The sequence below is a fragment of the Hyla sarda genome, chromosome 2 (assembly GCF_029499605.1).
Source record: "Hyla sarda isolate aHylSar1 chromosome 2, aHylSar1.hap1, whole genome shotgun sequence".
NCBI classification, from domain to species: domain Eukaryota; kingdom Metazoa; phylum Chordata; class Amphibia; order Anura; family Hylidae; genus Hyla; species Hyla sarda.
The window spans coordinates 423,809,343-423,824,229 of NC_079190.1; the positions used below are offsets into that span (position 1 = coordinate 423,809,343).

The 14,887-nt window shown below is 43.0% G+C and overlaps 1 protein-coding gene across 2 annotated transcripts in view; it reads left to right on the top strand.

The window, feature by feature from the left end:
* Window positions 1-14,887, top strand: part of RPGR (retinitis pigmentosa GTPase regulator) — a 109,264-nt gene that overhangs the window by 36,829 nt on the left and 57,548 nt on the right. For both annotated transcript variants that reach the window (XM_056558916.1, XM_056558917.1), the window contains exons 4-5: window positions 9,484-9,546; window positions 12,420-12,578. In XM_056558916.1, coding sequence (XP_056414891.1) covers window positions 9,484-9,546; window positions 12,420-12,578 — 222 coding nt within the window. The remainder of the gene's footprint in view (window positions 1-9,483; window positions 9,547-12,419; window positions 12,579-14,887) is intronic.

Sequence of the window (14,887 nt, forward strand, 5' to 3'; positions counted from 1 at the left end):
AACGCTACGTTGTAGCGAAACATGTTGAGGGGGGCAGAGTGAATATTTTAACCATGGCAGCGCTCCTGCTCCTAAGCATTAACCCTGTATGACCTGCAGGCATACAGGACAAGAAGCAAAACTAGCAGAGAAGTCTGCATTGAGAATCTAATAATCAAAGGATAATTGGAGCAAACAGCGCTGTTTTATTTTAATATATATGTGTAGAAAATAATAAAGCTTATGGGATTTTAATTATAATAAGTAGTATATGGGAAATTAGTTTTTTTTTGGATTCCCAAAACGGAATCTATTGGAAATAATCATTAGACGTGGCACAACTAATTCCTTCATATCGTCTAGAGAGGCACTACAAGCTGTTGGAAAATGGTTCCTAGATCGGATCAAAAGTTCTATGATGGACTCTCCTAAATCAAGACCTGTGCCTCTACACCAGGAATGGTCTACTGTTTGTCATAAATCTCTAGGAGCGTCATCCCACTGCTCTCAAAGATCCAACTCGAGATCCAGATCTCCCACTTGACCGAATGTGGATCTCTTTTGATTTACATCATATCCTGAACTTTCTGGGATAGCGGACCGCTGACAATAGTTACATAATGTTGCTAATGCTTTTTTCTCACCAGATTATCCAATATTGTTTCTTCTCATTCCCTTCCCAATCCCTACTTTTCTGTTCCTGATTCTCCCTCTATCTTCCTCCCACCCTCTTTAACTCCATTTTATTCACAGACTTGTGACAGCTTTCTTCCATCAAGCTGGAAAGAAGCGACATGGGACTACCTCGAATTTCATGAGGTTGAAATCTCAGAAACTGTTCTTTATATGTTTTGCTTAATATGTATGGTTAGTGATAGCTAAATTTTCTAGTCAGGGTGTACCGTATAACTGCAGTTTTACTTGACTAGTAAGGTTCATTTAATTACTGTTTGCTCTAACTCTTCTTGCTTCCCTAACAGCCGAAATATACCTAACGGTAATGGCTTGTTCTTATAGAGCTACAGTCTTGGCCGTAAATGTTGGCACCCCTGAATTTTTTTCAAGAACATGAAGTATTTCTCACAGTAAAGGATTGCAGTAACACATGTTTTGCTATACACATGTTTACTCCCTTTGACTGTATTGGAACTAAGCCAAAAAAGGGAGGAAAAAAAGCAAATTGGACATAATATCACACCAAACTCCAAAAACGGGCTGGACAAAATGATTGGCACCCTTTCATGTGATGCTCCTTTTAATTCATCTTGGGTAAGTAACAGGTGTGGGCAATATAAAAATCACACCTGAAAGCAGATTAAAAGAAGAGAAGTTCACTTAGTCTTTGCATTGTGTGTCTGTGTGTGCCACACTAATCATGGACAACAGAAAGAGGAGAAGAGAACAAAATTGTGAGAAAATATAAACAATCTCAAGGTTACAAGTCCATCTCCAGAGATCTAGATTTGCCTTTTTCCACAGTGTGCAACATTATCAAGAAGTTTGCAACCCATGGCACTGTAGCTAATCTCCCTGGGCGTGGATGGAAGAGAAAAATTGATGAAAGGTGTCAACGCAGGATAGTCCAGAGCATCAGTGTCAGCGTGAACTATCCGTCGACATTTAAATTAAATGAAATGCTATGGCAGGAGACCCAGGAAGACACCACTGCTGACACAGAGATATAAAAAGGGGAGACTAGATTTTGCCAAAATGAACTTGAGTAAGCCAAAATCCTTCTGGGAAAACGTCTTGTGGACAGATGAGATCAAGATAGAGCTTTTTGGTTTAGCACATCATTCTACTGTTTGCTGAAAACGGAATGAGGCCTACAGAAAAAAAAACACAGTACCTACAGTGAAATATGGAGGAGGTTTAATGATGTTTTGGGGTTGTTTTGCTGCCTCTGGCACTGGGTGCCTTGAATGTGTACAAGGCATCATGAAATCTGAGGATTACCAACGGATTTTGGGTCGCACTGTACAGCCCAGTGTCAGAAAGCTGGGTTTGTATCCGAGATCTTGGGTCTACCAGCAGGACAGTGACCCCAAACATAAAAATCACATCAAAAAGCACCCAGAAATGGATGGCAACAAAGCTCTGGAGAGTTCTGAAATGGCCAGTAATGAGTCCAGATCTAAATCCCATTGAACACCTGTGGAGAGATCCTAAAATTGCTGTTGGAAAAAGTCACCCTTCCAATAAGAGAGACTTTGAGCAGTTTGCAAAGGAAGAGTGGTCCAACATTCCGTCTGAGAGGTATAAGAAGCTTATTGATGGTTATAGGAAGCGACTGATTTCAGTTATTTTTTTTTCAAAGGGTATGCAACCAAATATTAATTTTAAGGGTGCCAATAATTTTTTCCAGCCCATTTTTGGAGTTTGGTTTGACATTATGTCCAATTTGCTTTTTTTTCCTCCCTTTTTTGGTTTAGTTCCTATACACACACAAAGGGAATACACATGTGTATAGCAAAATGTTTTACTGCAATCCTTTTCTGTAAGAAATACTTAATTTTCTTGATTGTGTATTTCACATACCGTATTTATCGGCGTATAACACGCACTTTTAAAACTTAAATTCAAGGCAAAAAGTCTGCCTGCGTGTTATACACCGATAAATCTTTTTGTCACTGATTTAAAGTGGCCGCAGCAGCGGCTGCTTGTTAAGGATTAGCAGCCTGGCCGCGGCCACTTTAAATCAGTGACCAGCGCGCGGCTCCCCCTTTGTTTTTTTTACAATTTCCTTCTTTTCCCCTCTGCTTTTTATTGTATTGTTTTTTTTCATCTTCGTTACCTAGCCGCGCTCGGCAGGCCAGGTCCGGTGTCGGCTGCGGTCAGTGAAGCCGGATGAGTGATGTCCTCTGCTAGCTCCGCTGCACAAGATCAGGGACGTCCCTCATTCAATGCTGCTGCCGCTGTGACTATTCTAAGGTGGCTGCGGTTGGGCTGCCAGCGGCGACCACACTGACCAGCGGCGGATACAGCGAATGATGAGTGACGTCCCTGATGCTGTGCAGCCGGCAGAGTACGTCACTCATCCAGCTTCACTGACCGCAGCCCGCAAGACCCCACACCGGACCTGGCCTGCCCTGCCGAGCGCGGCTAAGTAAGGAAGATGGGAAAAATGTATATATCAAAAACTGAGGGAAAGGGGATGATGAAAAGGGGGCATGATGTGAGGGGGGCATGGTGAGAAGGGGGCATGATGAGAAGGGGGCATGATGAGAAGGGGGCATGATGAGAAGGGGGCATGATGAGAAAGGGGCAAGATGAGAAAGGGGCAAGATGAGAGGGGGCATGGTGAGAGGGGGCATGGTGAGAAGGGGGCATGGTGAGAGGGGGCATGGTGAGAGGGGGCATGGTGAGAAGGGGGCATGGTGAGAAGGGGGCATGGTGAGAAGGGGGCATGGTGAGAAGGGGGCATGGTGAGAAGGGGGCATGGTGAGAAGGGGGCATGGTGAGAAGGGGGCATGGTGAGTAGGGGGGGGCATGGTGAGTAGGGGGCATGGTGAGTAGGGGGCATGGTGAGTAGGGGGCATGGTGAGAGGGGGGCATGATGAGAGGGGGGCATGATAAGAGAGGGGTGGGGGAATGATAAGACAGTGGAGAATGATGAGAGGGTAAGGGGGGGGGGGGTAAATGTGGCACACGGGCTGATAAAAGGGGAGGAATTATGTGGCACTGGAAGGGGGGACCAAACTGAAGTTCAGGCAAAATCAAAGTTAGAGGGATGATATGGCATTTAGTCTGTCATTTATCTTATATGTATTTTTTTTTTTACTTAAATTTCCCTATTAAAAAGGGGGTGCGTGTTATACGCCGATAAATACGGTAATTAATGTCACAATTCAAAATAATACCTCTCAGCCGGTATGTTGGACATTATTATGCCAACATTTACGGCCATGACATTTATTTATTTTTTATTTTTAAGTATCTATTTATTTTTGCCATTTTAACCCCTTAAGGACTCAGCGTTTTTCCATTTTTGCATTTTCATTTTTTCCCTCATCACCTTCTAAAAATCATAACGCTTTCAATTTTGCACCTAAAAATCCATATGATGGCTTATTTTTTGTGCCACCAATTCTACTTTGCAGTGACATTAGTCATTTTACAAAAAAAACGGCGAAACAGAAAAAAAAACATTGTGTGACAAAATTGAAGAAAAAATTTCATTTTGTAACTTTTGGGGGCTTCCGTTTCTACGCAGTGCATTTTTTGGTCAAATTTACACCTTATCTTTATTCTGTAGGTCCATACGGTTAAAATGATACCCTACTTATATAGGTTTGATTTTGTCGCACTACTGAAATAAATCATAACTACATGCAGGAAAATTTAAACGTTTAAAATTGTCATCTTCTGACCACTGTAACTTTATTTTTCCATGTACGGGCCGACCATTTTTGTGTTGATCGGACTTTTTGATTGCTTTTTCTTAATTTTTTTTAGGATCTAAAAAGTTACCAAAATTACGCTATTTTGGACTTTGGAATTTTTTTGCGCGGAAGCCATTGACCGTGGTGGGAACCACATATGTAAAATTTTATTTTTATTTACACAGTTTTTTTTTTTTTAATGGGAAAAGGGGGGTGATTCAAACTTTTATTAGGGAAGGGGTTAAATGACTTTTGTTAACTTTTTTTTTTTTTTTTTTCACTTCTTTTTTGCAGTGCTATAGCTCCCAAAATTTTCGTTTTCAGACTCGGCGATCAACTTTGATTGCGGCGTCTGAAGGGTTAACAGCACGCGGCACAACGATCGGTGCCGCACGCTGTTAGCCCAGGGTCCCGGCTATCGTTAGCAGCCGGGACCGACCCGGTGTGACCCCGTGTACGCCCTGAGTCCTTAAGAGGTTAAATAACAACAACCAACAAGGTATACAGCAACAACACACCCCTTAGGGACTCAAAGCCCAACGCCACCACCATAGGGGACGGAAATATGCAACCAGGGAGAGCCCAGTACAAACAAACACTCATCCACTCACACATGCATGACCCCCGGGGGATGCCACAAATAGTAGGGTCATTACGGATGGCCGCAGCCAAAGGCTCCACCACCAAAGCGAAAAGAAATGGAGAAAGTGGGCACCCCTGCCTCATCCCATGACCCAGGATAAAGGGGGTTGACACATCCATGTTAGACAGTCCCCAGCCCTGGGACTGTCATACAACAACCGAACCCATGCACAGAAGCGGGGACCAAACCCAAAGGCACCCAGAACCTCCCATAAGAAGAGCCACCCCACTGAGTCAAAGGCCTTATAGACATCCAAACTAACTACCACGCCAGAAGGAAAACCCTCCCCCACAGCCGCGATATTGAGTTGAAGTCGCTTCACATTCACATCAGTTGCCCTACCCGGCATAAAACCTGTTTGGACAGGATGAATGATGGAGGAGACGACACCATGCAGGCGGTTAGCCAATATCCGAGCCAGGATCTTTATACCCACATTTAAAAGAGAAAACATTCAATAAGAATCCAGCTACAGAGGTTCTTTACCCGGCTTGGGAAGGACAACAATCAGCGCCTCCCTCATGGAATTTGGGAGAGACTCCTCCACAGCAATTGAGTGTAACAATTTAAGCAGTATAGGGTCAAACACTCCTCATTCATCCTGTACCAGTCCCCAACCATCCCGCCTAGACCCAGGGTTTTCCCATGGGGAATATCACGAATAGCCTGCCCAACTTCCTCAGCACTAAAAGCACCCCAGCGCATCTACCTGAGAGCAACTAAGCCAAGGGAGGGAGAGATCCTGTAAGAAACACACAATTTCCCCCTGGCAGGACTTTGGAGGGGCCAAATACACAGAGGAGTCTCTAAAAAGTCCCTAAAAAGCCGCAGGCCGGCTAGACCTCGCTAAATGGGCCAACAGCTTCCCATTCTTATCTCCAAACTGAAAAAGAGCAGCTTCCCTATCCGCCAAACCGCAGCTGGACTCTATCCTTCTGGATCACCTATAAGGACCTGAGCCCTGGCCCACGCCTGTTCATTATCAGAAGAGGGGTCCCTGCCTCCAAAACGCTCACCTCCTCCAGCAATATGCGTTCCATGGCTGACCTAATCTTCAGATGACCCGAGACCCCTCCTATAAAGGACCCCTTATCGTGGCCTTGTACGCGTCCCACTGAACTAAAGGGTCCGGATAGGAGGCATTATGGTCCCAATAAACAGAGCCTCTCCCACAGCTTCAGCCTGTAACCAACCCGGGTGCATGCGCCAAACACAGGAAGGGGGGGGCTAGGACCTAATTTGAGGACTACTACTACCGCAGAGAGGTCTGTGATCCCCCCTAGTGGTGTAGGAAACTTCTCTTACTGGAACAGATCAACAGATGCCAGGGCCAGATCAATGCGGGAGAAGGACCGATGGACTGAACAGTAAAAGGAAAAGGAAGTTGCATCCTGATATTTCCATCTCCATATGTCAGTCAGACCCAACCTCAGGCGCCAGGTATTAAAGGAGGAGGAGCCCGGGTCAGCAGCAGTGGTGCAATCGAGCCCAGGATCAGGAACCACATTGAAATCACCTACAAAGAGGACAGGGTCAGAGAGAAAAGATAACAATTTATATAACAATGCTCCAGCCATTCTGTCCGGCCGTGAGCGCCACCCCCCCCCCTCTAGTGCCTATGGTGGCATCGGGACTCGCTATGAGGGATGCCCGGGCGTCTCCGCACCTCCTGCTATCCCCGGTCATTCTGCTTCGCTGGCGCGCGCGACATTGCTAGATTTAAAGGGCCAGTAGGCCATAATTGGTCGCTTGCTGGGCGACCGGCACCTCCCCATCATGGTGCCAGATCTTCGTGCCTTGTGCCTTAGAGAAAGCGTTATGTTTAGTGGGCCATATTAGTGTTCCTGACCTCCAGCTTGTGACCTGACCTTGCTCCTTTGCCGCCTGTGACCTGACCTTGCTCCTTTGCCCCCTGCTTCCTGACCAAGTGCCTGTGACCTGACCTTGATCCTTTGCCACTTGCCTCCTGACTTTGTGCCTGTGACTCAACTACGCTCCTCTGCCACCTGCCTTCTGAACTGTTCTTCGTCCTGACTATGCTAACTATCTGCGCCAAGTTCCATCTGGGCAACCTGTGTGGATGGATCGTACCAGGGGTAGCCACCTGGGTGCCGCTGCAAATCCATCTCGCTTTGCGGCGGGCTCTGGTGAAAACCAGCGGCACTTTAGACTCCGCTCCCTGGTATGGTTCAGCCATTGTTCACACAGGTCAGCGGATCCACTACTCAGCCGTCATGGTATGACCACTATAGTAAGCCATGGATCCATCCCAGGTTCCTCTGCCAAGTGTAGTAGACCTTTCTACAATTGTGGCTCGACAGTCTGCACAGTTAGAACAGCAAGCACAGCAGATGTCTCCGCTTTCTACACTGGTGCAGCAACTCCTATCTTCACAACAGCCTCAACCTCCACCAACAGAACCCTCTTCTGCCCCTGCTCCTGTAGCTTCATTCGGCTCCAAAATTCATCTGTCTTTGCCTACTAAATATGATAATGATCCGAAGTTGTGCAGGGGCAGCAGCAAGTAGGCCTGGAGCAGGACCTGAACCAGCAGGTGGTGGCATACCTTGACATGACCATGCCTTGGGAGGCTTGAGAAAGGGAGAGATCCTGAAATGTCACCTTGCATCCTCACCTCCGGGTGAGCAGTTATCCGCTGTTCGGAAAGAAGGCAGGAGGTACGGCTAGCATGGACATTACCGCATGGAGCTCCGGACGGAGTTTGAAGTAATGCCGTAACACCTCATAAGCGACGAGCACTGGGTGAATATATGTTTTTGTATGAAAACACACGGCTAAAGTAAAGTTTTTTGACAACACTAAATCTGTGGTTGGAGTGCAGTTTGTATTGGACTATGTTATACTGAGAAACTGTGGAGACTCAGGTGCACTACATCACTCCCAGGTGCTGATTACACTCTCTACCATGTTTGCATTGAATAGATGCATTCTACCCAATAATTTATTTCATTTAGCTCACTATTCCACCCCAATAGAAGTATTGGCTGCGCACATACCTGACCTCTCAATTTCGCACTGGCCTGAAAAAGGTATCGGCAGCCTTGCTGATAAATGGATATATGGGATGGGGTATTATGCATACCATTTTGGGAAATTCACTCTAAATTCTTAATCAGTAACAAAGAATTCTATAAATATCTCCAAATACGACATGCCTTGACTTTCCTTAAACCACTCTATTCTTTAGTCAGTTCTGAATTACAGATGTGGCTTACCCGGCCTAGCCAGACAAGAAAAGGTATTTCTTGGTGCTATTCCTTTCTTATTACGAACAGCTCTCTAGTAAATGACTCATACAAGGCTAAGTGGGAGGGTGGCCTGGACGTCTCCTTCACAGATAACCAATGGAGCAAAGCTCATTATATGTTGACTAAATTCTCTAAATGTATTGCTCATCTGGAAACATCTAAAAAATTATTAAACAGTTGGTACCTCGTACCATCACGTTTATCAAAATTCACTTCCTCCTCTGGTGACTGCTGGAGATGTTCAGGCCCAGGCCCCTTTATACATATTTCATATTTGGTGGAGTTGTCCACGTCTTCTCTCCTTTTGGAGATGGCTTGGCAGGTTTATATCGCAACTGTGTGGGTTCCATGTTATACTAGACACATCTTTAGCTCTCCTAAATATTGATGTAAATATATATTTCCATTTCCATAAAACTATAATCTTACATATTCCTATAGTTGCCTGATATAACGTTATTAAACGGTGGGGCTCGAATCACATACCATCCGTTACAGATATTAAATAAGGAGTCAACTTTAATTGTTGGCATGAGTATAAAGTGGCCTCTGCATTAGACAAAGAATATGAGTTCATTTCCAGGTGGGATGTATGGCTACAAAGCCCACATAATACAGTTCAATTATAAAACTTAATGGTCTGGATGGACACTGTATCATCTCTGTCCTAGGTTGCTCATTCCTATATTAAGTTGCTCCTATCCCTCAAATTATCATTCTTTAGTGTTTTTTTTTATCGTTGTTATTTTTTTTTCGTACAGACTATGTTCTTTTAAGGTTATTTATTTATTTTTTATGCATTATGTCTGCTTCCTTTTATTTATTTATTTTTCTTCTCTTAACGGGCTGATGGAGAAATTTTGTATACTTTTGATTCAAAAAATTGTCTCACTTATGCCCACTGTTGTTGCATTTTGTATTTACTGTTTTGGAAAATGTAATAAAAATTACTTGTTATTAAAAAAAAATATATAAAAATCCACTTGACACGTTAACATTTTGCACTTAGCTGTGTATTGAGGAATATATTTTTCCTTATACATGAATGTGTTATTATTTCTCTTGTCCTATTTTTAATGATGACATTTTGGGATCCAGCTTTATTTTCTTTCCTTGTGCTGTTTTAGTCTAATATATGGATTAATAAAAATCCTAGAGGAGTTGTATCATTTACTGAGTGTAACATCTTGTAAACTATTGTGTTTTGCAGCATTAAAATCTGAAAAAATAAAGCTTGCTGCATGTGGAAGGAATCACACTTTGGTTTGTACAGGTATATATTTTTTTTAAATCCTTTTTTATACACAAAAATATAACGTTATTGTAAAATATGCTATAACTGTACGTGAATTGAACTCTTGCTCCCTATCACTTACATACTGGGGTCACTTGTTGCAGTCAATGTCATGTCTCTCCTGTTTCCTCTGAATTCTTTAGGCTGGCCATAAATCTGCTATATGGCTGTTGACGTTGACGTGTGCATAGTCATCCACACTAACTAGTGATCTATCTCAATAACATTTTTACACCTTGGTCTCTGTATCTTACATATAGCCAATACACTACACTGGTCCCTAAACTTACAGGTTACAATATTTTCAACATACAATGATCTTTTCTGGACCATTGTAACGTGAATCCATACAATGCTATGGACAGTCCAGATATGTGAAACGTGTCACTGGCTAGAAAACTGACCAATCGTTATGGGCATTCCACTGGTAAAACACCTGTATTACTATAATTACATTCACTGACTCTCTGTCTAGTAGCACCTTCCTACAGTACAGATAGGTACTGTATGCTCTTTACATGTGCCAGGGTTAGCTGCTCCTTTGGACACCAGGTAACGGCTGCTCTATTTTACTTTTTTGGGATACTCTGTGTTCTGTACAGGACCCTGAATAAGCTCCTGTGCACTACATGGAAACTAAGTTACATCTTCCAGCAACTCTTTCTTACTTTTATATGTAAGGATTTGCTTTATCTGTATTAGTGTTGTACTTATTTTTCTTTTATTCTTTATTCCTATTTTTGGATGACATTTTGTAAACTTCAGAACCACTTACCAGGTTTCTATAGAGTTGTGGTCTTAACGGACAATGGTCATCCTGAAGCCAATTATTGTTAGTTGAGGGACCACTGTGTAAACTATGGGGGAGATTTTTTAACATTGGTGCTTCATACACCCATTGTAAACATAGGCTGGTGGAGTAAGATGCAACAAATGAATTAAGAGGTGCATGTTTCTTAGTAAACTTGGTGCATCTTTCCATGCACAAAAAATTGAAATCTACGATAGCTGTGAGCTGGAGTATAAAACGAAAATGTCACAGACCTCCAAAATGCAGTGCAAAAGAGTAGTTCTTTTATTCCTTCATATCTCTGGATGTGACGTTTCAGTCCACTCTATGGGACCACTTTATGTGACGATATGAAAGTGCCGGACCAAACAAGACCACTCTGATATGCACTAACCTTCTTGGTTGTGCAAGGTTTACACAACACTATTAAAGTGTACCTGTTGTTTGAAAAATCTTTTTATATAATGTAGATAATAACATCATATGTATATTTGTTATATACATTCGTTAGAAAATGTGTATATCTTTGGGTGAAAAAATGCTGCCTTGTCCCTGCAGCTGTTACCTTTTGTGATTCTGTGCAGAGACAAATCAGCCTGCTGTGTGAACCAGGAGCATGTTACAGAGCCTCACCGCAAGCCCTGCTTGTCCTCACTGCAAAGAGCCCTGCTTGTCCTCAGTGCACAGAACCCTGCTTGTCCTTAGTAAACAGAGCCCTGCTTATCCTCAGTAAACAGAGCCCTGCTTGTCCTCAGTGCACAGAACCCTGCTTTTCCTCAGTGCACAGAGCCCTGCTTGTCCTTAGTGTACAGAGCCCTGCTTGTCTTTAGTGTACAGAGCCCTGCTTGTCCTTAGTGTACAGAGCCCTGCTTGTCCTCAGTGCACATCCCTGCTTCTCCTCACTGCACAGAGCCCTGCTTGTCCTCAGTGCACAGAACCCTGCTTGTCCTCAGTGCTCAGAGCCCTGCTTGTCCTTAGTGTACAGAGCCCTGCTTGTCCTTAGTGTACAGAGCCCTGCTTGTCTTCAGTGCACAGAGCGCTGCTTGTCCTCAGTGTACAGAGCGCTGCTTGTCCTTAGTGCACAGAGCCCTGCTTGTCCTCAGTGCACATTCCTGCTTCTCCTCACTGCACAGAGCCCTGCTTGTCCTCAGTGCACAGAACCCTGCTTGTCCTCAGTGCTCAGAGCCCTGCTTGTCCTTAGTGTACAGAGCCCTGCTTGTCCTTAGTGCACAGAGCGCTGCTTGTCCTCAGTGCACAGAGCCCTGCTTGTCCTCAGTGCACAGAGCCCTGCTTGTCCTCAGTGCACAGAGCCCTGCTTGTCCTCAGTGCACAGAGCCCTGCTTGTCCTTAGTGCACAGAGCCCTGCTTGTCCTCAGTGCACAGAGCCTTGCTTGTCCTCAGTGTACAGAGCCCTGATTGTCCTCCGTGCACAGTGCTTGTCCTCAATGCGCAGAGCCCTGCTTGTCCTCAGCAATTGTATTATCTACATTATATAAAAAGTTTTTGCAAACGACAGTACCCACTTAAGCTCCCAGTGTTGCTGACACTCCTGAAGAAATGGAAACAAGTTACCTCCATATTTAAGGGTGCAGCTTCACCAAATGTACAGAGAAAACCAGATATGTAAAATAATGTACCACTGTTTTTTATTGCAATGCATTTAGGCTCTTTAGCATCAAAGTCTTTCTTGTGCAAGTTTTAGCACAGATACTGCGTGCACCACTGTTTACGCCAGAAAACTGACGTGACAGCTTTATATATAATCCCCTTTATTTTTACAGTGTGGCTTGTAGCAAAAACAGATGCTTGAGAATAGTTACATGGGCATCACCATGCAATAAAAGGTAATAATTTAAAACTAGCTGACAAACGCCTTATTACTTTAGTTTTTTCGTTCTGCAAACATCCTGAAGCATCTGGAGCAAGGCCTTGTTAGTCAGAGACGTACATCATGATGGGTGATAAATGATTCAGCTCAGTCTGGAGGTTTCCTCTGCAGTTCAGTAACAGTAGCTGTCTCCAGGAGATAACAAAGTATGCTTGTATGTTTTGTCTTTTATAGCACAAGGAAAAATTTACTCTTCGGGCTGGAATAGTGAAGGACAGCTGGGACTCGGTGACACTACAGAAAGATCAAGTTTTCATGAAATTCTTTTCTTTAATGGGCAAAACAAAATCAAACAGCTGTCAGCTGGATCCAATACATCTGCAGCCTTAACTGGTAGGACATCTTAATGCACATTAACATCCACTGTACTCTTGGTTTATTTCATTTTCCTTAACCACTTGTAATGTAACAAGAAGACATCTATGAAGCTTTTCTTTTGAAGAACACATTCTTCAAGATCTTGAGGATAACATGACCCAGTCTTATTTCTGACCAGTGAAGTGTTGTCATAGAAACCTTGTGTGTGTTCTAACCTTGATCCACTTCAACATTGAAATCCTACCCTTATGCTTTAACCCCTTAAGGACGCAGGACGTAAATGTACGTCCTGGTGAGGTGGTACTTAACACACCAGGACGTACATTTACGTCCTGTGCATAACCACGGGATCGCAGCCAGGGACCCGCCGGCAATGGCCGACGCCCGCGATCTCGCGGGCGTCCGCCATTAACCCCTCAGGTGCCGGGATCAATACAGATCCCGGCATCTGCGGCAGTGCGCGGAAACATTTTTTATAGACATATTTGGTATCGCCGCGTGCGTAAATGTCCGAACTATTAAAATAAAATGTTAATGATCCCGTACGGTGAACGGCGTGAACGAAAAAAAAAAAAGTCCAAAATTCCTACTTTTTTAATACATTTTATTTAAAAAAAATTATAAAAAATGTTTTAAAAGTTTTTTATATGCAAATGTGGTATAAAAAGTACAGATCATGGCGCAAAAAATGAGCCCCCATACCGCCGCTTATACGGAAAAATAAAAAAGTTAGAGGTCATCAAAATAAAGGGATTATAAACGTACTAATTTGGTTAAAAAGTTTGTGATTTTTTTTAAGCGCAACAATAATATAAAAGTATATAATAATGGGTATCATTTTAATCGTATTGACCCTCAGAATAAAGAACACATGTCATTTTTACCATAAATTGTACGGCGTGAAAACGAAACCTTCCAAAATTAGCAAAATTGCGTTTTTCGTTTTAAGTCCTTAAGGGGTTAAAGCAGTATTGTCATTTTGGTTCTTCTCCCATAAATCTAACATAAAATTGGTGATAAGAAACTTTGTAATTTGTCTTAAAACTGGTAAGTGCCTCTTCTCCAGTTATCAGACTTCTCTGCTATATATAAACAGTGTTGAAATGACCCCAATAACCACCTTTTTTGGTAAAAAAAAAATTGGTGTTCAAAGAAAGCATAATGCAGTTTTGGTGGGCCAATGCAGTGCACATGCTAGATCAATAAGTGGCTTGTCTGTTCTTTGGGTTCCCTGAATCCTATTAAAGGTTTTTTTTCTCATCTAAAGGCTGCAGTAGGCTGGGTTCACACCACGTTTTTCAAATACGGTTACCGTATACGGTTTTCCGCTTAAAAACGTATGGAAAAAAACCGTATACAACCGTATGACTCCAAATACGGTTTTTCCCCGTATACAGTTCCAAAACGTATGTACGGTTCTATCCGTTTTTGCCAATGGTTTTGCTATTTTGTTGGAATTAGTTTTCAAGCAATTTAATAAAGTTACTATTGTTCTATTGAAATTCCTTCTGCGCATGTGTCAACTCCAAAAACGGATTAGAAAAACTGTGTGCAACCGTATTCTGAAATTCTGTGTACAGTTCTCATAGACAACAATGTTAAAAGAACCGCTTACGATTCGCATACGGTTTTCCAACCGGAGGCAAAAACGTGGTCGACAGCGTTTTTGCCTACGGTTGAAAAATCGGCAAAACCGTATCCGAGGCAAAACTGATGCAACCGTACACAACATTTGGAATGCGGTTTACAATGCATTCTCTATGCATACGGTTTTGGATACGGTCGTATACGTTTTTTTGCGGAAAACCGTATACGGTTACCGTATTTGAAAATCGTAGTGTGAACCCAGCCTTAGCAAAAGAGTGCACTTCTTGTTATGTGGCTCAATTATCATGCACCCATTTTTTACCCATCCCTATTACACAGAGTGATATTGGCCTGTTTGGCCGATAATCTCTCCCTGTATTAAGGCCCTAATATATTTGGACAGCTGACTTTGCCCCAACATTTGCTGTCAGGAATATCAAGGATTGGACTGGGTTCCCCAAGGGAATAAGCATCAACAAAAGTGTCTTCTCCATTCAAATTTGCATTTGAATGGGAGAGTAGGTAGAGATAACTTGGCACAATTGAAAGCCATCTTATGTGTATGGCAATATGGACTGCATAGAAAATTCAGATGCTGTTAAACAGCATGCAACAGAAATAAGAACATTTCACACGATTACTTCAATAATGGTCTGAAGGAAAACTATATATTGTGATACTGCGGGCAGACCGCTCCAGGTTATTGGACACACTTATTATAAGAAGCAAATGATCTG